The sequence below is a fragment of the Marmota monax genome, unplaced genomic scaffold (genome assembly GCF_021218885.2).
Source record: "Marmota monax isolate L192 unplaced genomic scaffold, Marmota_monax_Labrador192_F-V1.1 WCK01_AAM20220418_F8-fsc00036, whole genome shotgun sequence".
Lineage (NCBI taxonomy): Eukaryota > Metazoa > Chordata > Mammalia > Rodentia > Sciuridae > Marmota > Marmota monax.
In genome coordinates this window covers 5727987-5752530 of record NW_026694491.1, presented here as the reverse complement: position 1 = coordinate 5752530, position 24544 = coordinate 5727987, and the positions used below count along the sequence as shown (strand labels likewise).

The 24544-nt window shown below is 44.3% G+C and overlaps 1 protein-coding gene across 1 annotated transcript in view; it reads left to right on the top strand.

Annotated features, from left to right (window-relative positions):
- Positions 1–24544, top strand: part of Plxnc1 (plexin C1) — a 144878-nt gene that overhangs the window by 81752 nt on the left and 38582 nt on the right. The window contains exons 11-21 of the mRNA XM_046419305.1: positions 1272–1451; positions 4014–4101; positions 7480–7683; positions 7801–7986; positions 10269–10371; positions 13102–13203; positions 13505–13608; positions 17158–17196; positions 17448–17572; positions 18115–18313; positions 22650–22796. Coding sequence (XP_046275261.1) covers positions 1272–1451; positions 4014–4101; positions 7480–7683; positions 7801–7986; positions 10269–10371; positions 13102–13203; positions 13505–13608; positions 17158–17196; positions 17448–17572; positions 18115–18313; positions 22650–22796 — 1477 coding nt within the window. The remainder of the gene's footprint in view (positions 1–1271; positions 1452–4013; positions 4102–7479; positions 7684–7800; positions 7987–10268; positions 10372–13101; positions 13204–13504; positions 13609–17157; positions 17197–17447; positions 17573–18114; positions 18314–22649; positions 22797–24544) is intronic.

Sequence of the window (24544 nt, the reverse complement as noted above, 5' to 3'; positions counted from 1 at the left end):
TTTAATATAGTATTTTTTTAAATGTGCAATTATTTTGAAGAGAAAAATATCAGGGTAGCAGTGGAATGACCTACATTTCCACCTCTCTACTTCCAAAATTGATAAACAAGTTTGGATTTTAATGATCAGCCATTTGACAGTGAATTTCCTAGAGCTTTGCTATGTATAGAATGTTTGAGGTAGGGTAAGTACCAACTGACTCAAATGGTGTTTTTCAATTTGCTTTCTCAGAAGGTTTATTAATAGTGTTGAAGTTAATAAACATGCATCCTTTAAGTAGTAATTAATAGACTCTCCTATTACTTAGTTCAACTAAGCATTATTCAGACACAGATCAGTCTTAAAGTGTGTTCTAGATGGTCATCGTAGGAGGCTGAGGTTACAGAGGGAATGTTGTAGAAGGCTTTGCTTTGACTCCTGAAGGGCATCAAGGACAGCTCCTGCTGGATGTCAAAAGCACCCAGAACAGTCCCAGCCAATTCCCAGTCCAGAGGCTACCAAGGGGGTAGCTTAGCCCTGATGCAGAGTGACCTTGAAACTCCTGGGCTCAGTTTAGGCTCTCTGCTGATTCCCTCTGTCTGGTGTTGGGTTTTGCCCTCCCAGTGCTTGACTGGGGCTTCTTTTGTTTTCATTTTTTGAAAAACTTTTCTATTATGAAAATGTTCAAACATGTACAAGATTATAAGAGAAAGGGGTGTAATGAACCTCTTTACAAAGTTTCAAAAATTATCAACATTTTTCCAGTTTCCATTCATCTATCTCATCTACTTTCTCCTGGGGGAGGTGGATGAGTGTAGCAGCTGGAGTTTCTTAAAAGCACATCACAGACACCATATCCCCTCGCTCATAGATACTGGGTCTCTATCTCTAACAGATAAGAGTAATGTTGATACCATACTCCACAAAGTTAACCATGGTTTCTTAAGATAATGCAATACCCATCGCATGTTCCACTTTCTATTGGGGCTTTTGGAGGGCAATAGTTACTTCCCCTTCCTTCTCCACTTCTAAGCGAAATACAAATAAAAAGACAAAAATGAACACACACACACACACACACACACGCATACACAAAAGAGGAACCTAGCCCCAGAACCCCAGATCATACCCCAACTGGGCATGCGGCCTTTGATGAATCACTAGTTGTCTGCAGCTGTTCTGATGATTGGTACGGTGTTGTAGTTCAAGCGCAATTCATATGCTGTCACCTTGGGCTATCAGCTGTGGTCAGTGTCTGTGTCATGTAAGAGTTCTTTTCTGCCCCTTTCTAGGATACAGGTTAGCCATGTGCTAAATGACACCCATATGAAATTCTCTCTCCCATCGAGCCGAAAAGAGATGAAGGATGTGTGTATCCAGTTTGATGGTGGGAACTGCTCTCCTGTGGGAGCTCTATCCTACATTGCCCTGCCTCACTGTTCCTTCATATTTCCTGCTACCACCTGGATGAGGTATAGTCTAGATTCATGATGTTCGTCTCCTTCTGCTTATGGGTCATATGCATAGAGATCATGGATGTCATGCAAATATATTCAGAAAGAGTAGCCACATCTTTTTTCCTCTCACAGAGTTCCTTCTAGGATTTACTCCTAGAAACTTGTGTACCTGGCAATCAGGTTGTTCCCACTGTCACATGAGTGCTTTAAGCACATCCTGTTGTACTCTTAGCCATGGCTGCCAGGAAACTCACAGCTCAAATGTTTGTTGAACCACAGCAACTATTCTTAGGCTAGGTTTCTGCTACCGATAAGTGACCTTCTTTGTGATGTGTCACTCCTGCTCATGATAAAATGTTCCTTTCCTACATCTTTCATTTTATAACTGTTAGAGTCAGCTGTTTTGAATGCTTTGAGTGAAAATTGGGAGCTATTGCTCTGGAAAGGAAAAGCAGTATGTACCTTTCAAAGATACTCACTAAGTGAGAGATGGAAATTCCAAAATAAATTCTTCCAGATGAATCCAATATATGAAGGAGGGGGAAAAAATTCTCTCCCTAGCTGAATTTAAATTCACATTCAGATTTTGGAATATAACTTTAAAGAGACTTTCTTCATCTGACACAGCATGAAGCTAATTTTCAAAGTATTCTCTAGATAAAACTAGGGGCTCACTAAGCTTTGGGAGAAAGGAAAAGAAAGGAAAAAAATTCACCTCTGATGTTCTTATTTAAGATTAAGTGAGAGGTGGCTGTATTAGTTTGTGAGGCTGCCATACAAAGTATGGCAGACTGGGGATGGCTTACACAGCAGAAATCTGTTTCCATAGGGCTGGAGATGTAGCTCAGTAGAGCACTTGACTAGCAAGTGCATGAGGCCCTTGGTTTAATACCCAGTACTGCAAAAACCAAAAAAACAAACCAGAAGAGAAATCCATTTCCTTCCAGTTCTCGAGCTGGACTTCTGAGGTGGAGGTGCTGGCAGGCTTGGCTCTTCTGAGGCGTCTCCCTGGTGGCTTTTCCCTGGGCCTTCACCAGGCTTTTCCCTCTGTGTCTGAGTCCTAATCTCCTCTTCATTAGGCAAGTTGGATTAGGGTCCTTCCCAGTAATCTCCAAATATAGTCACATCTGAGGTACTGGGGTTTAGGACAAGGGCACAATTTGGCCCACTTCAGTGGTATAAGGACATTAAAGCTTCAAAGCCAAGGCTGTTGCATGGGACTCCCCAGCTCTGAGACTGCTTCTGTCCTGTGTATAGAAGCAGACGTGCAAGTGGCACTTGCAATGTGCTTGGTGAATCCCACCTACCAACCTGGTTAGTCCTCACCACAAGCCTGAGAGACCTTTATGGGTCATCCCTTTGGTAGAGCATGAACCAAGGCACGGAGAGAGTTCCAGCAACATGGCCTGACTACCAGGTAGTGTGGCCAAGGATGTTGTACCAAGCCTCCACAGTACTCTGCTTTGCAATGAGTAAGGGGGTTTCTCACTGTCCCATCACCTGTGACGTTCTTAGCCTGTGTGTCTTGGTTGCTCTGAGTCTTTGTGCTTTGAGCAAAAATGGGGCTCTGCAGTCTGGCCATCAGCAGATGACGATGCTGGGACTGGTGTTCTAGTAATCATGATAGGTTGGCAGGAGGCCAGCTCAGCCCTGCCCCCTTGCAGCTGGAGGGCTTGGGGCCCAGTGTCTCCTCTCTGCCCTACACAACTTGGCCTGCTGTTGTCCACCCCCTGGTCTCATCATCAGGGCTTCAGCCGGCTGTTGGACCTGACATACACAGGCTCCTGTCCCCTAGAATGAGTGTCTGGTGACCCATGAGAATGGGGACGCCAGCTGTTTATTTCACGCCCAGTGACGACTTGGTTTATATCTAATGATGCACCGAGAATACATGAGGTCAGTTGGGCTTGGTTTTGCCGAGATAAATATAGCCTCCTCTTATATGGTTATTTATATGGTTTCCCAAATATTGGAATTTATACTTTTTAATGTTGTTTATAATTTTACCTTATCCTAAGTATTCCCTGTTTCCCTAAATAAAATATAATTGGTAGGTTGGGAGTTTGATTTTGAAAATTGTCAGATTGAAGAATCTTCATATAGATTAAATAGCAATCAAACAAAATTCTCTTCAGTTGAAACCTTTTCAAGGTACAGCTGATGATCTGATTATACATGGTGAAATGGCACAACAAATTCAAATTCTATTAAGGAATTTGGGCATTTTCCTAGAATTAAAATAGCATCTGACCTGGATTTTTTTTAATGTGTCTTTAAAACCATGAATTTGTGGCTAATAAACTCAAAGATTCTTAAAGTTGTTTTGCATTTGAAATTAAATTACTTTTCTAAGCTGGGCCCTGGGGCACATGCCTGAAATCCTAGTAATTTGGGAGGTTGAGGCAGGGGAGTCACAAGTTCAAGGCCAGCCTCAGCCACTTAGTGAGACCCTGTCTCAAAATTTTTAAAAAAATTTAAATAATTTTCTCCCTGACATTACTGAGTTTATTATTAAATGTGACTCAATCAACAGTTTTGTTCATCCATGCCAACAACCTGTTGCTTCTTTCCTTCCAGTGGTGGTCAAAATATAACGATTGTGGGCAGAAATTTTGATGTCATTGACAACTTAATCATTTCACATGAACTAAAAGGAAACATAAATGTAAGTCTTCTACTGCTTTGTCACAATAGTTATTTTCTTTTCTTCTTTTCTTTTTTTTTTAAACTTTTTAGTCCAAGTGAATAACTATTCAGTATTTCCAATAATGAGTTTGTTTTCATGACTCTAAGCTTTGTTGAGGAGTATTCTTTATTTCTGTGTCTTTGGTTTTATAAACTTTTAAAATTTACCTATTTTTAGAAAATTTTTTTTTCCTATTGCATGATACATACTATCTGAGCTATACCAGAAATAACAAGACCTCACACTAATAGTTAAGCATTTCGGGAAATGAACTTGGTATGACAAGGCCTGCCGTTTGCTGCTTGTGTGATTTGTGGCAAGTCACTTTAATGAGACAATGCTTATGAATAAGTGTGAAAATGTTCTGTGCATGGTTGAGGTGTGATGTGAAGGATGGCATTTCTGGGCAGGGTAGGTGGAGGTGTTCCCCTTGCACAGAGAGCTGAAGTTCAAAGAGGCGGGAGACTTGCTAAGGTCCCAGGAATCCTGTCACATGCTTCTTCTCCTGCCCTGGTCTCCTCTGGACCCTTCGCTCTGCTCTCACCCTCCCTTGCCTTCCATCTCCTCACAGTGGAAACTGTAGGGCAGGTTGGGTCCCCACCCACTGCTCAGTTCTCCCATCAGAGCATCAGGGTTCTCTCAGAATCTCTAGATGGAGGCTGCCAAGGTCAAGAACAAGGAAGGAAATAAGGGACTTTAGATACAGGTTGGGGACTTCAATTGCATTTCTAAGCACTTCCTCAATGTTCTTCCCCTTCTCTCTTCCCCTTTTCTCTCTTTGATGAGAGATATAAGGGGAACAGCCTCTCTGGGCCCCATCTGACCGCTTAGGGTGATGACAGACTTTGTCTCTACTTGGGTCCAGTGTGGCTCAGGCCTAGCTACAGGGCCTCCTGATTCATCCTAAGCACGTCTAGACATGCTTCAGAGCCAGTTCCAAGCCTCACACATGGGTCATGTGTCCGTGATACGAACACTTCCAGTTGCTTGACTGACTGTCTAACCAGAGGCATGGTCTAAGCATGCTAGTGGATGCTCTCCTTTCCAAATGCTGTTCCCAAATCAGGCACAATTTATTGATCACCCACTGTAGGCAAAATGTTTTTCAGGGTGCATAAACAAAAGATGAGACAAACATACTGCTTTCATGGAGGGACATGGCAAATCCATGCTGGGATTGAAAGTTGTCGTCATCACAAGGTGATAATGAGTGCTAGATGCTCAGTTCCCTTCCATCTCAGAGACCCTATATAGTCCAAGAAGACACTATGTGTCTCATTGAAAGAAAAATTACATACGGATGGAATTAAGACTGCTGCAGAGCTGGGCCTGTAATCTCAGCAACTTGAGGCAGGAGGATCACAAGTTCAAGGCCTGCCTCAGCAACTTAGCGAAACCCTAAGCAACTTAGTGAGACCTTGTCTCAAAATAGAACATAAAAAGGATGGGGATGTGGCTCAGTGGTTAAGCACTCCTGGGTTCAATTCTTGGTACAAAGATCCTCACCTGCTCTGGATGGGACTGTGGCTCAGGCCTGTTTAGCTGGAATCCAGTGGATGGGTCAGGGATGAGCAAGGAGGATGGCTGGGAAACCATATTGAGTTCATGCAAGAAAGTGTCACACTGAAAACCCTGCCATTAATTTTGCGGCCATGGAGAGCTTTTGAAGGTCCTGGAGCAGCAAGTGACTTGAGTACACTGAAGTCACTATTTGGCAATGGTGCAGAGGACAGAGAGGCAGGAACTGAAAAAAGGGTGGGAGACTGACGGAGATGCTCCTGCGGGATCCCCCTGCGTCAAACGTGAGCAGCTCTGGCTGGGCTCTCCGCTGGCTGTCATCCGTGGGATGGGTCAGTGGGCTGGCCATGGTGACACGAGAGAGGCCCAGCTTCCCTTAGCATTGAAGCAGGGTGGGGACAACAGCATGGGAGCAAGAGCACCCAGGATGGAGGAAGGAGCTCCTCGGATAGAGTCTGGAAGAACAGCTCCACTCGAAGTTGGGAAAGAAAATAGGTTAGCCAGGAAGGTGACTGAGAAATGGCTTGAAAAAGAGCACTGTTGGAGTTGGTCACTGGTATGAACATGTGGGGTCTTTAGAACAGCGAGGCTGGGTGACCCCGTGGCTGGAGAACTTTCCAGAAGGCAGTAAAAAGCCAACCTGCTTGGGGCCAAGCCTGCTGAGGAGGTGGGTTCAGTGGTTTCATCTTATCACACAAAGGTGATAGAAAAGTGAGACGGGGTCATTCCATAAAGTGTAAGGTGGGAGGGAGGTTTCTTGTCCAAATGCCAGCCTCAAATGTACCTCGTCCTGCCCTTCACACTTCAACGTCAGCGAAAGCCAAGAGGCAGCTAGTTTCCCCACCTGAGAGCTTTCTTTTCCTGAGCCTCAGTTGTTCTTTAAACATTTATCAGCTTCCCCTTCCTCTCTGAACACCCAAAAATGACAATGTATTTATGTCGTTGCTGCTGTTTTCAATCAACCTGTCCATCGGGCCCCATTTTTTCTGCATGGTTTCCAGTTGTTCCTTCTTCACTTATTGGGGTCCTTTTTTTCTTTTTTGACTTTTATTTTCTCCCGTCCTCCGTCTCTCCTGCAAGCAGCCTTCTCCTCCTCCTTGTGGTTACCGACTTCTGCTAATGATCTGGAGGAGGCTCCCCAACAAAGAGTGACTCAGCCCACCGCAATCAGATCAGGAGCTGGCTCTAGCCAGGGGCTGTGCTCTGTGCTCTGTTCTTCCAGAAATTTCTGGGGACTTAGCTGGACTCCTTCAAAAGACAGTTAAGCCCTTTGGGCCAACGTCTTCCCCTTTCTGGAGCCTGCATCAGCCTCTACAGAGCCTATCTTGCCATTGCATAACCTTCTGACAGCTTTCATTATTACAGGTTTAGTAATAATGTGTTGAGAGGCTGGGGTTGTGGTTCAGCAGTAGGGCACTCGCCTAGCACTTGCGAGGTGCTAGGTTCGATCCTCAGCACCACAAAAAAATAAACAAATAAAATAAAGGTATTGTGTACAACTACAACTAAATATGTCTATATTCTATATCCATCTATCTATCTATATCTTTAAAAAAATAATAATGTGTTGAGTGCTAACCATGTGCAAGACGGCATCCTAAGCATTTTTGTGTGTGTGTAATCTTTTCCAATGTACCCCTCCTTTAATTGAATGAGACCTTATCTCATTTGATTTAATTTAGGATTCACTTTATCCTCTGAGGTAAGTGGTGTTGCTACCCCCATTAGACAGACAGGAAAACAGAAGTTGCAAGAAGTTTGGTTGCCTGGGTCACTTAGCTCTTAGAGACCAGAGCTGGGGACCTTCGGTTATTAAGTTGCTCTTTGCTTCTCTCCCAGGTCTCTGAACATTGTATGGCGACTTTCTGCATGTTTCTGGCCCCCAGCTTAAAGAGTTCAAAAGCGCGTACGAATGTCGCTGTGAAGCTGAGAGTACAAGACACCTACTTGGACTGTGGAACCTTGCAGTATCTCGAGGACCCCAGATTTACAGGGTATCGAGTCGAATCTGAGATTGACACAGAACTGGAAGTAAAAATTCAAGTATGTTTCTCTGCTCTCCGGATGGGATGCTCCCACGCCCAGGCTGTATAGGTGTGCTGTGCTGCGACTTTCCACGTGTGTCCTAATTTCTTCATCTTTGGTTTTTTTTTTTCACAGAAAGAAAACGACAACTTCAACATTTCCAAGAAAGACATTGAAATTACACTCTTCCATGGGGAAAATAAGCAATTAAATTGCAGTTTTGAAAATATTACCAGAAACCAAGATCTCACCACCATCCTTTGCAAAATTCAAAACATCAGGAACGCCAACAGCATCGCCACTTCTTCCAAGAAAGTCCGTGTGAGTCACCTGGCAGTGCCACCTGCTATCTTTACCTGAGTTTTGGTAGCTCAGTGGCTAACCTGGGGGCCAGAATGGAATCTTTCATGAATCTTTAGATCGTCACTTTAAATAGAACAAACAAAGCTGGTACCACAAGCCCAAGCATAATTTTTCCAAAATAGCTGGCACAATCCACCAGTTTTCCTGTTTGAATGTCAAAGCATTGAACACACCATTGTGTATAATACTAATGAGTCTTGATAGCTTTTGTTCTAGCCATACATTTAGACCATAGCATCTGCGAGCAGAATCTCCAGACCCACTGACAAATGAGCTGTCATTCTTTTCCCAAATGTGGAGGTGACATGTCTGAGCAATAACCCCAAACAAGGGCCTTTTCTGCACACCCAGAGTAACATCAGAGTCTGAGGGAGACCTGGTAACCTATGGGTCACAAGCCACTTCCTTCCCCATGAAGTCATGCTTCCTGGGATCCTTCTTTTCACAGATATTTGGGACCTATCACTTCAGTGTGTATTTGTGTCCCACAATTAAGATGTGGGACCTCTGAGAAGGGAAACATATTAGAAGTCACCCTTTCTAACATATGCCACATTTGAGGGTCTGCAAAGTCTATATGAAAAAATGCTTTATGGAAATAGGGATGTCATCTCCATGGGAGAGCACTTGCTTAGCATGTGCAAGGCTCCGAATTCCAGTTCCATCCCCAGCACTGCCAAAAAAAAAAAAAAATCTTTATGATCTATAGTCATAAATAATTGGATACAGGACAAGAAAATGAACATATGAGATTGGAAGGCAAAAACATCCCAGCTGCATCAGTTAAGAGCTGTGTGTCCATAGGTAAGTCATTTGACTTCCCTGTGCTTCCCTTCATTCATCTGGTTAAGTGGGTAACAATAACTATAAATAGACACCAGCTGGACACAGGCCTTCCCACCTTCATGGTGGCTGGAAGGAGTGATGCTAATGTTCCTCCCCATTCACAACACAGTCCGAGTGTCTACACTGTGATGGGGACATAGTAGCAAAAACCTCAAACCTGTCCTTATGGCACTTACGTAAAGAGACACATAGCTCAGAGAAAAAGTTAGAAATGTGGTGGGTGGGGGCAAACATTAGGGAGAAAGATGAAGTAAGGGGAATTGAAGCGGAGGCGGGGAGTGTCCAGTGGTGGACAGAAGAAGGCAGCATTTACCTGAAAGGTGACATCTGAGCAAGAGCCCCCGGGGGAGGAGGGAGAGCTAGCCCTCAGTGAGCTGAGCTGGTGTGTCCTGGGCAGAGGCCACTACAGCTGCAAAGGGCCGGAGGCCGCAGCCTGCAGTGTATTTGAGTATCAGTGTGGTTGGAGTGGAGGGAGCAAGGGGGAGCTCTCTCAGGAGGTTAGAGCGTTAACAGGGAGAGCGGGAGATCTTTAGGACCTTGTGGGCCATGGCAAGGGCTTGGCTTTGGAGCTCTGGAAAGCGGCTTTGAGTTTTGAGCAGGGGTACCATGAGCCAATGTACTAAAAGGGTAGAGTGCATTTAGCCCCCAACAGCCCAGCAGAGCATCCCATTTCAGAGATGAGGAGACTAGTTGGTAACTAACTCAAGATCCTGCAGCTAGTCGGGCTGGGAGGGAGAACCTGGGCTGGCTGGTCCAGAATCCACCCCTCCTCTTTGCTCGGTGTCTCCACAGGAGCAACCACGGTTCTAAGCATGGAACTGTGTCTTAATGCGTCTGTGCACACCTACAGAGAAAGAAGGATAGAGAACAGTTTTTCCCTTTTCAAGTTTTATGAAATTTTCATTACCCTCTCCCCACCCCACCCCCAAAATAGCTAAAGCTGGAGAAAGCTCTCAGGGAGGGTCAGGTCGGCATCATCAAACTGGTTTTCACCATAAGATGCCTTATTCAAAATCAACCCACCAAGGAGCAGAGGCGTAGAAAGAATGAAGTCCAGTTGCCTTCATAGAATAAAAGGCAGGGGGGCTTCTGCCTCTTTATTGGGCCACTCCTGCAATTTATGGCTCTCAGGGCAACGAGGGCCAGAGTTTGAAGGCCACAGGTCTAGTCTTCATACCTCAGCTGACGCATCAGGAAACGGAGGCACAGTAGATGTTCTTGATTTGCCCAAGGACACTTCGCTAATCTCTCCCCAGGGTGGGATTTGAACTCAGAATCCTACCTCACTCACTGCTTCTTTTTGTATCTCGGGGGACACCACTTGGGGGACAAATGACGTACACAGGTATGATGCTCAAGTCCCTTGGGCCTAACGACACTCTCTGTCCCAATAGGTCAGACTGGGAAACTTGGAGCTTTATGTGGAGCAGGAGTCTGTCCCTTCCACTTGGTATTTTCTGATTGTGCTCCCCGTCTTGCTGGTGATTGTCATTTTTGGTAAGTGTCCTGTTTAATTTTGTCAGAGAGATTATTCCCCGGGGCTTCTCGTCAGGCAGGCAGACTTCCAGCTTTTAGGATCTGTTTGCTTCAATTAAGTGTTAACGGGTGAAAACCCAAATCAAAACTTGGGGATGGGATTGAGAGCGCACATAGAGGGCTTTGGAAAGATATATATATTTTTAAGGATGCTTCATTAATAGAAGATGGTGTCTTGGTATTTAAGACATATGATCCACTTTGCTTCTGCCGTCCTTTGACTTCTGATGGGAAAATGTCCATCTACGTTATTCCTTCAGCATTTTCAGGGACTATGGATTCCCAGGATTTGGTCACCTCGTCCTGCCTTCTCCCTCTACCAAAGACCACCCCTACCCAGCCCTGCTTTTCCTGACAGAGCTAGACTTTGCCAAGTGTGCTCCGTCATCTTTTGCAATGTTCCAAGGTTCCTGTGAACACAGGGCTCCCGTGGTGACAGTCCCCTGGCTGAATTGGGCCCAGGGTGTGTTTTGTTGGGCTACACAGAATCTTTTAAAACTTGAAAGAAGTTGACAATATTTTTTAATTATTTAAAGTTTTTTCTTGGAAGTTTGAAAGAGCTGAATCACTGGAGCCCGTAGGTTTCTGGCAGGAGTTCACTAGAGCTTTGTAGGGGCACCCCCTGGAGAGAGGACACGAGCTCCCCGGTTTTACCAGAGTCTTGTCATCTCCCCAGAGATCACTCACCCCACCCGTGGACCTGCTCCCTGTTGCCATTGAGTTTGTGACCTCTGGTTCTGAGATGCTTTTCATTCCTTTTTAGAAGAGGTCTTCTCACCTACTGATGGAGTACTTCCTATTTGTGGATGCAACACAAGCATTGCCTTTCTAATATTGTAGGCTAGTAGAGGCAGTTGCTGAAGTTTTCCTGGTATCTACTCCCTACCTCCCTTGTTCATTTGTTCATTCATTCATCTCTGCATCCATTCACCTTGTTTTCTACTGAGTCTCTGTTATGTTGCTGCTAATTGTGCAAATTTCTGGCTGGAGAGATGAGTTACAGCCTTGTCCTTTGCCTTGAATAGTTCCCAGTCCAGTGAAGGAGAGAGGGGTGTGTTTGATTAATAGGCCTAATGGAATGCATTTACTTTTCAGAGATCCCCTTTTGTCCTGTTGATTAATTCAGGTATCTTTTATGTTCTCCCCAAGTTGCCCAGCTCCGTCATCTACCTAGAATCTCAAATTGGGCTTGATATTTTCATAAAGTCTTGGCTGTGTTAGCTTCAGCTAAGAAGGTCACTTGTAAAGTCCAAATGCTGGCCTCTGCTTTGAGATTCCTCTGTTCTTAAGCAACCTCATACACATACTAGCCTCAGCGGAGAGTCACGTCAGCTCAGTGATTCTCTGAGCTCTGTGTGGCTCTCCATCCCACTCCCTGTGCTCCATTTGTAGACGTTGTTTCTGTTCTTTAAGGTGAAGTAGGCTCACTGTGGCACATTGCTCTGTTTGTGTCTGCAAAGCCCTTCACAGTGCTCATCCCCTCTTCCACATTCCAGAGAGCACGTTGTCACCAGCAGTTTGAGTAAGTATACTTTCAGTCCCTCCATTCTGTCACAAGCAGACACACTAAACGCACCCGGCCCAGGCCTGCCATCTCAGAACCCATAGGTTTTGCCATGAAAGGTTCTATGACCTATGGATGTGGCCCGCTAACGCCCTTTGCATGCCTGAGTCAGTGTGGCTCAAAGTGCAGCCTGAGGAACCAAGCCACAGTCCTGGAAAGGGGTTCTGTGGCCCAGTAAGTTTGAGGGTCCCTACATACTCAGCCCTATCTTGGAGAAGCACGGTGCATGTCTTGGTTAGGGCTGTGACCTCTGTGCTGCAGTCCCTTCCGGTACCATTTATACCTATAGGTAGCAGAGCCCTTTTATTTTGTAATTTCTGTTAAATGAGGAGAAACTTTTTCTAGAACAATAATGAGAGTTGACAGTTTGTTGAGTACTCATTCTCCTTAAAGATTCAGTTCTAAATGTTTTCAGTGAGTTATTTCTTATGATCCTGTCAACAGGATCTTATCCATCACTATAAGGCGGGCACTCTTACAGATAAAGCAACCAGACACAGAGATCCTAAGGAACTTATCCAAGGTCACACAGTTAGCAAATGACAGAGCAGGGACCTGAACCAAAGCACTGAATCCATTCTGCTTACTTCCTCCACAGCAGAGTCAGAAGCAAGATGGGGCAGAGAAAGAAGCAATGTTTAGATTTGGGGGGGGGTCCTATGGCTTCCCCATTATGTCACCCCATTAGAGCTATGCAAGTTTAGCTTATGTAGCCAACGGAGGATCTGTGGTTTCTTTCTGCATTTGCCTCACAACTGTTATTTCTCCAGGGATGTTTAGAAACATTGAAAAAAGAATGGAACAATATCAGTGGCCTGTGGCTGTAGGGAAACGTGGCCTGTTTCATTACTTTTCAGCCAGCTGGGATCTTTGGTTACAAGCGAAGGTTATTTGATTTAGTTTTCACTTTTAAAATGAGTGGATTTTTTTTTCTTTCTGTAGCATCTTCCTCTTGACAGTGACCTCTCCCTGGGAAATCTTCCTTATATCATCCAGCTCTTAAATGCTCTTTTCTAGTTTCCCTCTCTCCATCTCTCCACCCCTGATTCTTTTCCTCCTTTTCGGTTTTGTTCTTTTAAATGTACACGTCTGCACGTCTGCCTGATGCAGCACCTCTGTCTCCCCAGCGGCCGTAGGGGTGACCAGGCAGAAATCAAAGGAACTAAGTCGCAAACAAAGTCAACAGCTGGAGCTTCTGGAAAGCGAACTCCGGAAGGAGATCCGCGATGGTGAGTCCAAAATTTTATTTGTAGAAAAACAAGCCTATTTTACTCGTATTTTAATTTTCACCCTTACACGGCGATGGCCGCAGTAGTGAGAACTGTTTGTGTAATAGAAGACCAGAGAACAGCAGGGCCTGGGCCTGGCTTTGTGTTTTATTTTAGCTCTTCTCTGCAGCCAACCAAGTAATTATCTATTGTTTCTTCTTTAATGAAAACCAAGGTCATACTCTGTGTTAGACAAAACAGCAGAAGATCTTATCCATTGTTTGTGGAGTTAAAATATTACTCTTGGGATTCTGTTTTGCAGGCTTTGCTGAGCTGCAGATGGATAAATTGGATGTGGTTGATAGTTTTGGAACTGTTCCCTTCCTTGACTACAAACATTTTGCTCTGAGAACTTTCTTCCCTGAGGTAAAGAAGCATTGATCATATTCCTAAGGTTGAGTCTTGAATAATAATGAAGGTGTTTGCTTTTCCAAGGCAGCTGTAGATAATACACTTGGTTCAAAAATCTAGGCTTAAGTTGGAGCAGAGCAGGAAGGCAGATAATTATTAATTGCATTGATCAGGGTCAAAAGCAGTGATGGGTCACTGGTGATTAGTCTTTGTCCAGGAACAAAAACCTAGTAGGGCTGGAAGTTCAAAGGGATGATTTTTTTTTTTTTTGCTTTATTTTACTACCAGTTTAGCACTGAATTGGTAGCAGGGAAGTGAGCTAATTCATTTAGAAATCAATAAATTGTGGGCTGGCCAATTTGTTGTGTTTATCTGCTTGACTTACATTGCAGCTACTAGATTATTCACTATTACTTCTCAATTGGAAGTGAGGAGTACGCTCAGCCAAAAGGAAGAAAAGCAGACGTGGATGGAGTTTGGGTTGTGGATAACAGGCATTTTAGCAATGTTTATGCTTTTCTTGGGCAGTTTTTCTTCAGCTGACCCATTTGTATTATCCTTGTTTAGTAGAAACAGCAACACGAAATGATTAATTGTTGTAGAACTCAGAAGAGTAGTCTACTTAGCCTTTTGGGTTTTGGGTCTCACCTCTGTTCAGACACCTCCATTTCCTCACCCACTCACTCAGCCTTCTTCATTTACCCTCCCAAGACTTTGGCGAGGTCCTCACTCATCCTCTGTATCATCACCTCCACGTCTGGATGCCCCAGTTCCGCCATCTTGCTTTTATTTTCTGGTCCGGAACTGGTGACCCAACCACAGAGACCCAACCTCTGGAACCTGTCAGCACTCATGTTTCAGTCTAGACTTCTAAGCAAAGCCAGAAATCTCTCCAGGTCAAAGGAGAGTTTGTATCACCTTACCAGAAGTTTGTCAGCTACATTTGGCTAGAAGCCTAGAGTTCAGAAACCCAGACACATGCAGTAAGCAGTTTCCAGCTTCTCCATAATTCTAGAAGTGGACACCATGATGTGCGATGCTGTGTCTGGAGGTTGGGATACCTCCATAAAACACCCACATGTTTTTGGAGCCAACCCTTAGTACTGTAAATCAAGAAGGCTATAAATAAGATTTCAACTTTTTGTACTTGTATTTTTTTTTTTAACTTATCCTCCAAGATGACTGGGCACCAAGATTTGCCATTTGCTGCCTCATCCATTTCTATGGCAGTACTCTGCTCAGGCAGGGGAGTTCAAGTCCCTGAATCAGATAGATGACTTCGCAGGGCCTCAGCAAAGGTTGCAACTTGAGTCCGATTACCCAGCAATCTGAGATCCCCATTAAGAATTTAATAGCAATAAAATAACAGAGATTTCGACCATCAACAGGAGTACTGTGTGGCCTTTTACAGTTAATGATTGCCCTTGAGTGCTGAATAGAATAATCTGTGGCCCAAAAAAAGAAATCTTCCTATCTTCTAAATTCAGTAATCAAGAGCAAGACGGAGTGACCAGGGTAAAGGAACACTGTTACAAGCTGAGTGTCTCAAAAAAGAAAAGAAAAGAAAAAATCCCAGCAACAGTGCTGCATTACTTCGGAGACGAGAAATAGTTGAAAAGGGCCAACTGATTTAACTCCAAATTATGTGTAATCTTGAAAGGCACCTGGGAAAAACCATAAAAATTGAAGTCAGAAGGATCATTAAAAGAGAGGACATGGGAGAAACAAGCATTAATTTGTCACAACCGTATCAAGAAAACCCGAGTCAAAATTGAATTTATAATAATTAAGAAAGGAGAGAGAGAACAGGGAAACATTATATTAGGATAACGCCACTTGAAATGCACCCCAGGCTGCAGATAAGTCCTCATATTAATTAGGCGCTTTGCTGATTGATCAGGAGCCAAATCCCCTAGGCCTGGAGCTTGGGTGTTGGAAGGACTTGACTGATTGACACCTACAGACAGCAGTAGGCAGAACGCAAGGGAAACAGGTGCCCAGGCAGCCACAGCTCACCTGCCCCCTGGTTCTTTGCCCTGCCTGTTGTTTTTGGCTTTGATTGCCTTGCTTCTCATAGCAACTCTTCTTTGATTTGCCAAAAATAGGGGAAGAAATGAGGGTATGCAGAAGCTCTACCCTCCTGGAAAAAGGGGAATCCCAATGGAAGGAGGAAGGCCTAGAATGCAGCCAGCCAGGGTGGCATTTCCCTAAGGTCAGGAGTCAACCTGATTAGCCGAGCATAGTGGCCCACGCCAATAATCCTAGCAGCTTGGGAGGCTGAGGCAGGAGGATCGAGAGAGAGTTTAAAGTCAGCCATAGCAACTTAGCAAGGCCCTTAGCAACTTAGTGAGACCTTGTCTCTTAAATCAAAATAAAAAGGGCTGGGGATGTGGCTCAGTGGTTAATGCTCCTGGGTTTAATCCCTGGTACCAAACACTAAATAAAAAAAAATTTTTTTAAAGAGTCAACCTGTATAAACTGCCCATTTATGTGAAATTGATTCAACAGGAAAACAGTAGAGACTAGAAAATGAAATCCAGGATCGGTTCTTTTTGCTGTTGTTGTTGTTATGGTTTAGTTTTTGGTATTGCTTCTTGCTTTTTCCTCCCCCCTTTTTTTCTGAGGAAAGTATGACCACAGGGAGTGGGAGAGAGAAGAAAAAGAAAACTGAATGTTTGAGTTTATGTTCCATTAAGTTGATTCATTTAAAGTGATACTCAGCATGCTTTTAAATTTTAATTATTAATTGCACTAAGATTTATGATACATTTTTAAAAACTCAAAAGTTTATGTTTAGGAGCTCTGTAGCATAGTACATAAAAATATTTTTCAAAACCAGTGGGATAACAGCATCATCACCTAGTTTGCCAAATTCGGGATTTCAGAGGACATGTCACTAGCTGACATGGATTGCAGGAACTCGATCATTTCATTTCCATGCTAAGCCAGCAAGGTGGGAGCCATGATCGTCCCCATTTTACATATGAGGAAACTCAAGTGCAGAGAGGTTAAGTAACTTGTCCAAAGTCATGCGACCTGTATGAGATAAAACCAGGACTGGGCCCCAGGTAGTTTGGCTCCAGTAGCTACACTTTTAACACCCCTCCTACCCCCTTCCCAGTGACAGTGTGTACCCAGACAGTAGATGCTACTTAGCTTAGACTTGTGAAAATTTACCGGCATAATTTAGTGTGTATCCTTGGAAGGTAAATGCTTGAGGAGTGGTCTGACATTTGCATAATCTTCTTCAAACACCACTTCTTTAACTTTGGAGTCCATTCTTTCAAAATGCAAGATGATACTTTCATCCACCAAAAAATGGGACTCACATGCAATGACTGTTACTCTTCGTAGAGGCTTTCAGATTCTTTGGTGTTTCTTGAGAGCTGAATAATAATTATTTATTATATATTAGAGGTTATGTAGCAAGCATATGCCCGGGGGCTCTTCAGATTAGCAAATAGCGTCTCTACTTTATTAAAACGGACTTGGGTATTATAACAAAAATACACTATTCATTTCCTTTGGATGTTATGAATAATAAAAGTGTCTCCTTCCTCTCAGTCAGGTGGCTTCACACACATCTTCACCGAAGATATGCATGTAAGTCTCTAAGTTTTCATTTTTAGCCCAGTGACTGCCTGACTTTCATAGTGTTATCATCAACATTATCATCTCCATTATTATTGCTTTGAATTTTTATTGTGGGTTTTTTGGATCATGAATTCAATATTAAATAATTCATTGTCTTGGAAAACCCATTGTGGAATCTACTTTCTAACTTTAAACGTTCGAGTATATTATTATATTATATTCTTTGGTGTTTTTTTTTCTTTTTTTTTTTTTTTTTCCAGAATAGAGATGCCAATGACAAGAATGAAAGTCTCACAGCTTTGGATGCCCTGATCTGTAATAAAAGTTTCCTGGTGACTGTCATCCATACACTAGAAAAGCAGAAGAACTTCTCAGTAAAGGACAGGTATTAGTCAATTCTTTTCTATTTTGAAAGCCCCTTAAGCAGAGATGATAAAACCTGAGCCCCTTATTTCACTTCCAAACCACTTCTGAACCTGGATACACTCTTCCAGAGGCCTTCTGTGGGAGCCCTTAGCAGCCAGGGTGTCTGCAGTGCCATCACACCAACCCAACACAGATTTTATTTTGAAGACACACATGCACACAACAACCCCCTCCCAAACCCTGAAAAACCCCTACACTGAGAAAACAAATTCTCAATCAGAAAAGCAGAAGTATTATTTTTAATTAAAAAAAAAAAAAAAACTAAACATTTGGGAAAGGATTCACTTCTTGATACCACTCTAGTTTAAGGGCTAAAAACACAGAAAATGTCCTAAAGTTGGTTTTATGATAGAAAGATAGTAGTGGTCAGAAACTACATATGAAAACACTAAAGTGCCCGAGAAGAAGCACCCCCTTGCCCAGTAAGCATCCTTGGAAGCCACTATGAGTGTCCACCCAAGCTAGCAACTGGTGGTTAATGGAGGCTCTGTTTTTAAACAGGTGTCTGTTTGCCTCCTTCTTAACCATTGCTCTGCAAACCAAGCTGGTCTACCTGACCAGCATCCTGGAGGTGCTGACCAGGGACTTGATGGAACAGTCCAGTAACATGCAGCCCAAACTCATGCTAAGGCGCACAGAGTCGGTGGTTGAAAAACTTCTCACAAATTGGATGTCTGTCTGCCTTTCTGGTTTTCTTCGGGTAAGTGCCGTATCCTCAGCAGTGTCAGAGGTAAGACAATAGGCAGTTATTTTTAGTAGATATTGATGTCTTTGCCTGAGAAAGTCCTGAATGCACCATAGTGTCAGCGTTTAACCACATTCAATCCTGGTCCTTACTGGGAGCAGACAGAGGGGGAAAAAATCACTTTCTCTGTAACTGGCCTGTGCAATTGTGATTCATTTAGGATTTTCTCAGGTAAGATTATCCAAGTGAGCTCACCTTCCCAGCTTTAACACCCAGGGCCCCGCCTGCCCATTTAAGAAAATGTACTGGGAAGAGGAAATAATTCAGGCATTGACAAAAACACTGTCTTCAGATCCTCTGAAGCATTTTAGAAGTACCATTACCTACCAATACACCATGAGCTAATGACAGTCGATTCTTACCAGCCATTCCAGGTTAAAGAAGTCCCCAAAGAGCCTCCTCCCTCTAGAGTTCACTGTCTTGGAGTGATTGACTGAACGTGGTTGCAATTTAATTGAATCTGAAAATCTTTTCACAAGCAAACTTTCCATAGATTCCATGGTTAGTACAGTGGGCTGGTGGGCTTGATCTGAATCTAGACTTTACCACTTACTTGTTGTGTAGCCAGTAGAATTGGAGAAAAGATGACTATTTTGGGACTGTTTTGAAGCACAGATGAGAAGATGTATGCAATCCCTTAGTACTGAGCAAGCATTCCATAAATGCTGGCCATTATTATTATTATAAAATATTAATATGAAAATAAAGGTATGCCTTGAACTCAATCTTTCTTTGGCCCTCTGAGGACCCCAGTACAGAAGGTTCTTATCCTTCTTTAATTTTACCAGCCATCCAGGTTCTAGAAAAACTGCATAATTGTGTATTTGCAGCTAGTTTCAAAATCTAATTAAACTCTGAATAAGATACACTGCTATGCCACAGGTTTTAACAGTGCTACTTAAGTTTAGATCCAAAAGCAGCACTTTAAATAGACTGTGCTTAGTTTAATGTTTAATGCAATCTTAGAGTAGATGCACAATTTTTTTAAAATTTTTTTTACCGACTCCTTCTTCTCCTGAGGCAATGCCCGTTTATTAAGATTAATGAAATCTGCCTTCTTTTCTGTTTACTTGGTATAAATCATCATATGCTTTGGGGAGGTGTCAAGTGGTTATTTTGGGTGTGAATATTTTTTGCTTCCCACTATTCTCATTTCAGCCAAAACTGCTGCTGATCAGAGGCTGGGAGCCTCTCGCCCAGTTCCCTGGTCTTGGTCTTCAGAGGGCATCTCCTGCCCCCCAGAGTCCTGCTAAACCCAAGGCTCATGGGCTGGCCCAGTAATCCCTGCTTTTCATAAGCTCCTCAGGGTAATCCTGTGTGCCCATATTTGAGAACCCCTGAAGGAGCAGAAAGCAGTGGACTTGGGGTCTTGTTAGAAGCAGAGAGGCTAGCGGGGTGCCACTGGACCAGCTCTTTCCATCCAGGCATCCCTTTTCTCTGCACCCCAAGAGGGGTGTGGTCATTGGTTTTAAATTCCCTAAATTCCCCTCCAGCGCTGTCTTCTGGGATCTTGTGATGCTTACTCTGTGCTCTCAAAGGCTGCTTTGGGGCTTGAAAGGGGTGAGGTATTCAGAAAATCTGGGCTTCCAGCCCAAGCGGCCCCTTTGAGCAAAGCATTCTGGGTCAGGATTTCTCGGTGCTGATTCAAGAGTGTGCGGGGAGCACTTGGGTGTTGATGGGAGGCTCAGCTCCCCAGAGGAAGTGGCATCCAGCCAGTTGGTGATACTTGATACTTTCGCTTTCAGTGGAATAATTCCTTGGGGGGGCGGGGGGGCTGCGGAGCCATCTCAACCAGGTGCCAGGGGACTGTGGGCCATTGATGGCCCTGGGCATCTCACCTGGCTCCACAGATGTCTAGTGGGCAGCACTAGCTCCACCAGCGCTAGGTAATTTCCTCCTCCAAAACGCTAAGGACTGGTGAGGAAAACAATTGGTGGCTGCCATTTATTAGCGTGCCAAGCATCATAGAGCTTTTCTCACTTTTTCTCATGTAATCCCCTCACAGTCCTGTGAGGCAAGTGCCCCTCTGATCATGTTGCATTTGGGACAAATGAGGCACACAGAAGAGGTGGCACTCTCTCCGGGTCCTGCTGTTGGTGTGGAACAGCATCAGAAGCTAGACCTCTTAGCCACCCCACTGTGTGCTGAGAAGAGGGTCAGCCCTGTTCTGCTGGAGTGCCTAAGCCTAGCCCCTGTGGGAGGGGAGTCAGTCCCCAGCAGGTGTGATTCACCTAGACCTTGGGTTCTGTGGTGAGAAAGAAGCCTCATGGCCCTCTGGTTCCCTAAACTGACCACGCATCAGAATCCCCCACCCTACCCCTGGAAAGGTTTGAGAACTGTGGATGCCTGTGCCTCCTCTCCAGAAAGGAGAGGAGCTGAGTGTCTGGGCAAAGTCTTAGAGGAAATGAATTGGCTTGTGGTCCAGGGAAAGGAATAACCCAGACTACTAATGAGGGGCCCAGAGGGCCCAGGCATCTGAATTTCTACTAGTGCCCCAAGGGATTCTGGTGATGACTAGCCAGGTTTAGAACCTTGAATGTGGGCAGCAGCGTAATCCCAGATGTCACTAACTCAGTGTGGTTAGTCTGAAGAATCCTGACCAGAGGACCCTGGAGTCAGTAGCTGTCCCTTCACACAGTCCAGGAGACCCGGCCCCCCCTATCCAGTCTCTGTGGGCATGCCTTTTCCCCTGCACAGAGGTGCTCAGCCCCATCTCTGATCTGCTCTGGAGGAAGAGAGAAGTTTGGCTCTGGGTTTGTGGTCAGGACATTACCCAAGGGGGTGGGGAGAAAGAGCAGAGAAGAGTGAATTTGTGAACCACCAAATAAAGGAAGTTTCTCATGAGCGTTAGAGATCATATTCGGTCCCACTGGCCTCCCCGCCTTGGAAACATTCCATCTCTTCCCTGCACTGAAGAAGCAACTCAAGGTTGTTTCAGTAGGGGAGACAGAGGGGGTGAAGGGAGCCCAGTGGAGGGTGGGACATGGGAGGAGGACAGTGGCAAAAGGGGCAAGAGGAAGCCCCAGGGCTGGGAAGGGCAAATGTGCTTGCAGTTAAGGATAAAGGAAGGGATAGGATGGGTGGGGTGTCCCCAGGAGACTTAAAAGAGCTCATAGGTAATTTACCTGTTCAAGAGAAAGCATGTGAAAGTCAGTGGGATCGTTTGAAAACTGGGCATGATGGCTCTAAAGCTTGACTTTTGTAAACTGGTGCTTCCAGCCATAGCCACGTGGCTGCTTTTTATCTTCTCTAAGGCACTTTGACTTCCTGGCCCCGTCAGCGTTCTTCCTCCCCCATGTATCAGCTGACTATCAGTGGATCATAGAAGGTTTATTATTTAGCAAACACTCTCTAGCTGACCTAGGGTTACATGCCTTGGGAGGATGCTGTGGAAGCAGAACACACTGCCTCTGGCATGAGCTGCTCAGAGTCCTTCCCAACAGAGAGTAGCTACCTGTTTGAGGTATTTTAGTAACAGCCTGGAGGAGGCAGCTCCCCATCCAGGAAAAAGAGCATGTGGCAGAAGTTTGGAATCAGAAACTATCAGGACAGGGCTGAGCGTTTGGGCAAAGTCTTAGAGGAAATGAATTGGCTTGTGGTCCAGGGAAAGGAATAACCCAGACTACCTCTGTGGCTCAGTACAAGCATAGGTGCCTGGATGGGATTGTGAGGAGGTGTCCTGGGACAGCCAGGGACAGGCCTGGCACATTGGGAAGAGACAAGGCTGCAGACAGTTTAACTGAAGTCAGTGCCCTCGTGAAAAGCTGTTCACACACACACACACACACACACACAAAAAAAAATCATAAAAAACCCTCCTTGGCAAATGTATTAATGTTCATATATTCATCCTTATTACCAAGGATAATTATTGTGCATTTTTTAAAATGTCGTTTATTTTTGGTTTGCTAAAAGCAGTTAAATAAAAATGTAAACACAGGTTAATCTCAACGTCTACTGACTGTTCCTTGGCAGTAACCCACAGGTGAGCATGGTCTACCATGTATGCACTTAAACTCAAGGAAACAGAATTACAGGGGTGTGCTGGTGCAAATGGATGCATGCATGCGCAAACGCGCATATGCACCGGGGAAGGAGAGGAGGCGGTTTCCTGGGTTTTGCTCTCAATCCCAAGTGAAGCAATATGTATTTTCTTGGGAGTTTCATGTTGATTGTTAGAAAACACTGCCTCCTGTCTCTTGTCGTATTGCCATAAATTGAAACTTTAATTCTTTGGAAAGTACAGTGGCTTCCGCGGAAAACTAACTGTTGCTTTTGCATCTTTTCCAAGGAGACTGTTGGAGAACCATTCTATTTGCTGGTGACGACTCTGAACCAGAAAATCAACAAGGGTCCGGTAGACGTAATCACTTGCAAAGCGCTGTACACCCTTAATGAAGACTGGCTGCTGTGGCAAGTTCCCGAATTCAGTACTGTGGTATGTTTGCCATAAAGCACTGTATCCAGACTCAGAAGTCCTGGCTGGGAAACAGGGTGGGGGTGGAAGGGGGGTGGGTCACTTAAAATGAACTGACACCCTTTATGACAGGCAGCCTCATACGTTTAGTTAATTCAAAGCAGTAGTTGATAAAATATTAACACGTGTTCACATAATAGATTCTAATTACTCGGATTGGGTGAGAAAGCATTGTAATGATGCCTGGGGTACTCATCAATTTCCAAAGATTTTAATATCAGGATTGCTTATAGCTTTCAGCATCATCAAAGGAAATGCAAAGTACTCCCTATTCAGCACTTATAATTGCAATCAGAATTTCTCAAATGGCTCTGCTCTGGGAAGACAATGTGTGAAGATATATTTCAACCAAATTGAGGCCGTCTTATTTTAGAACGATAACACAAGACAAATTCCACTGCGTTCCCCATGCAACATGACGCCCTTACTTTATTTTCATGGATTAGTTACAAATGTTTGGTGTCATGCACTTAATGTACTGTGATCTCATAGATATTTTTAGAGGGACGCTGTAAATCACTGCAGGAGGATGACTGCCTGGCTGCCGAGGGTTTTACCCTTCAGAGAACTTCCTTTTAACCCATTCCCACTCCACCCACCTGCTATCCTTCCTATAGGAGAGAGACCAAGCGGGGTCACATTCAAGAATTTCAGAGAGGGAGCCCCGTGAGGGAACTATCTGCACAATGACTTAAGAATTTTTAAGCTTTTCTGTTAATGTTGTCTTGGGAACGAGATTGCTGTGTTTTGGTTTGATCTTTGGCTTTATGGAGACTTGGCTTCTTTACCATCTCCTTTAGTGGAAAGGGAGGAAAAGATTACGTTGGGGTTTGGGCATTGCTCGCTAAGGAGCTGAGGCTCCTGTGGCTTCACTCTGGATGGAATCCTGTGCTGTCATCCTGGAAGAATTCACTCCCTAATTGGAGAAGGCACCACACTGTTAAGAACTGGGCGATGGTTATGTGCTCTGGTGGGCAAGGAGTCCATAGATCAGCTAGTTCCATTGCACCAGATGTAGCTTATTCCTCCATTAAAGATGGCACCCTGCTCCACTGCCATCTGAGAGGTGGGATGCAGAGCTAGAAGTCCACAATCTGCATCTGAGAGAGAATGCAGGGGTTCTCAAACTTTACCATGCATCATGCTCATCGAGAGAGCTTATTAGAGCTGGTTATCACCCCAGAGTCTCTGCTTCAGTGGGTCTAGAATGTGGCCCGGGAACCTGCATTTTTAATGAGCTACCTGATGTTGCAATGTTGCGTTGAGAACTAGTGTTATAGAGGTTAAGAAGCAGGCCGGTTTGAATCCTGCCACTGGCTACCTATGTGACACTGGGCAAGTCTCAAACCTCTTTGTGCCTCAGTCTCCCCATGTGTAAGACAAACATAACAGTCATGGCACCTGCCTATCACATGGGGCCATTATGGGGATTAAGAGAGTCTCGTTGTATAAGGCACTTAGAATATCACCAGACATATAAGTGCTCTGTAGAACTTTATTCATCTTAATCCAGGTCTCATTCAACATGTCAGAAACACAGATTAAATCTAGAAGTGCCTGGACCTTCCATCAGGATTGGAGATTGGGCCCAGGAATGGATATATTTTTAATCTCTTCAGATAATTCTGACATGTGACCAGTGTGGAGAACAAAAGACTAGCTTTGTATCAGGGCCTGAGGACTCTTGTTGATCCTGGTTTTGTCTGCAA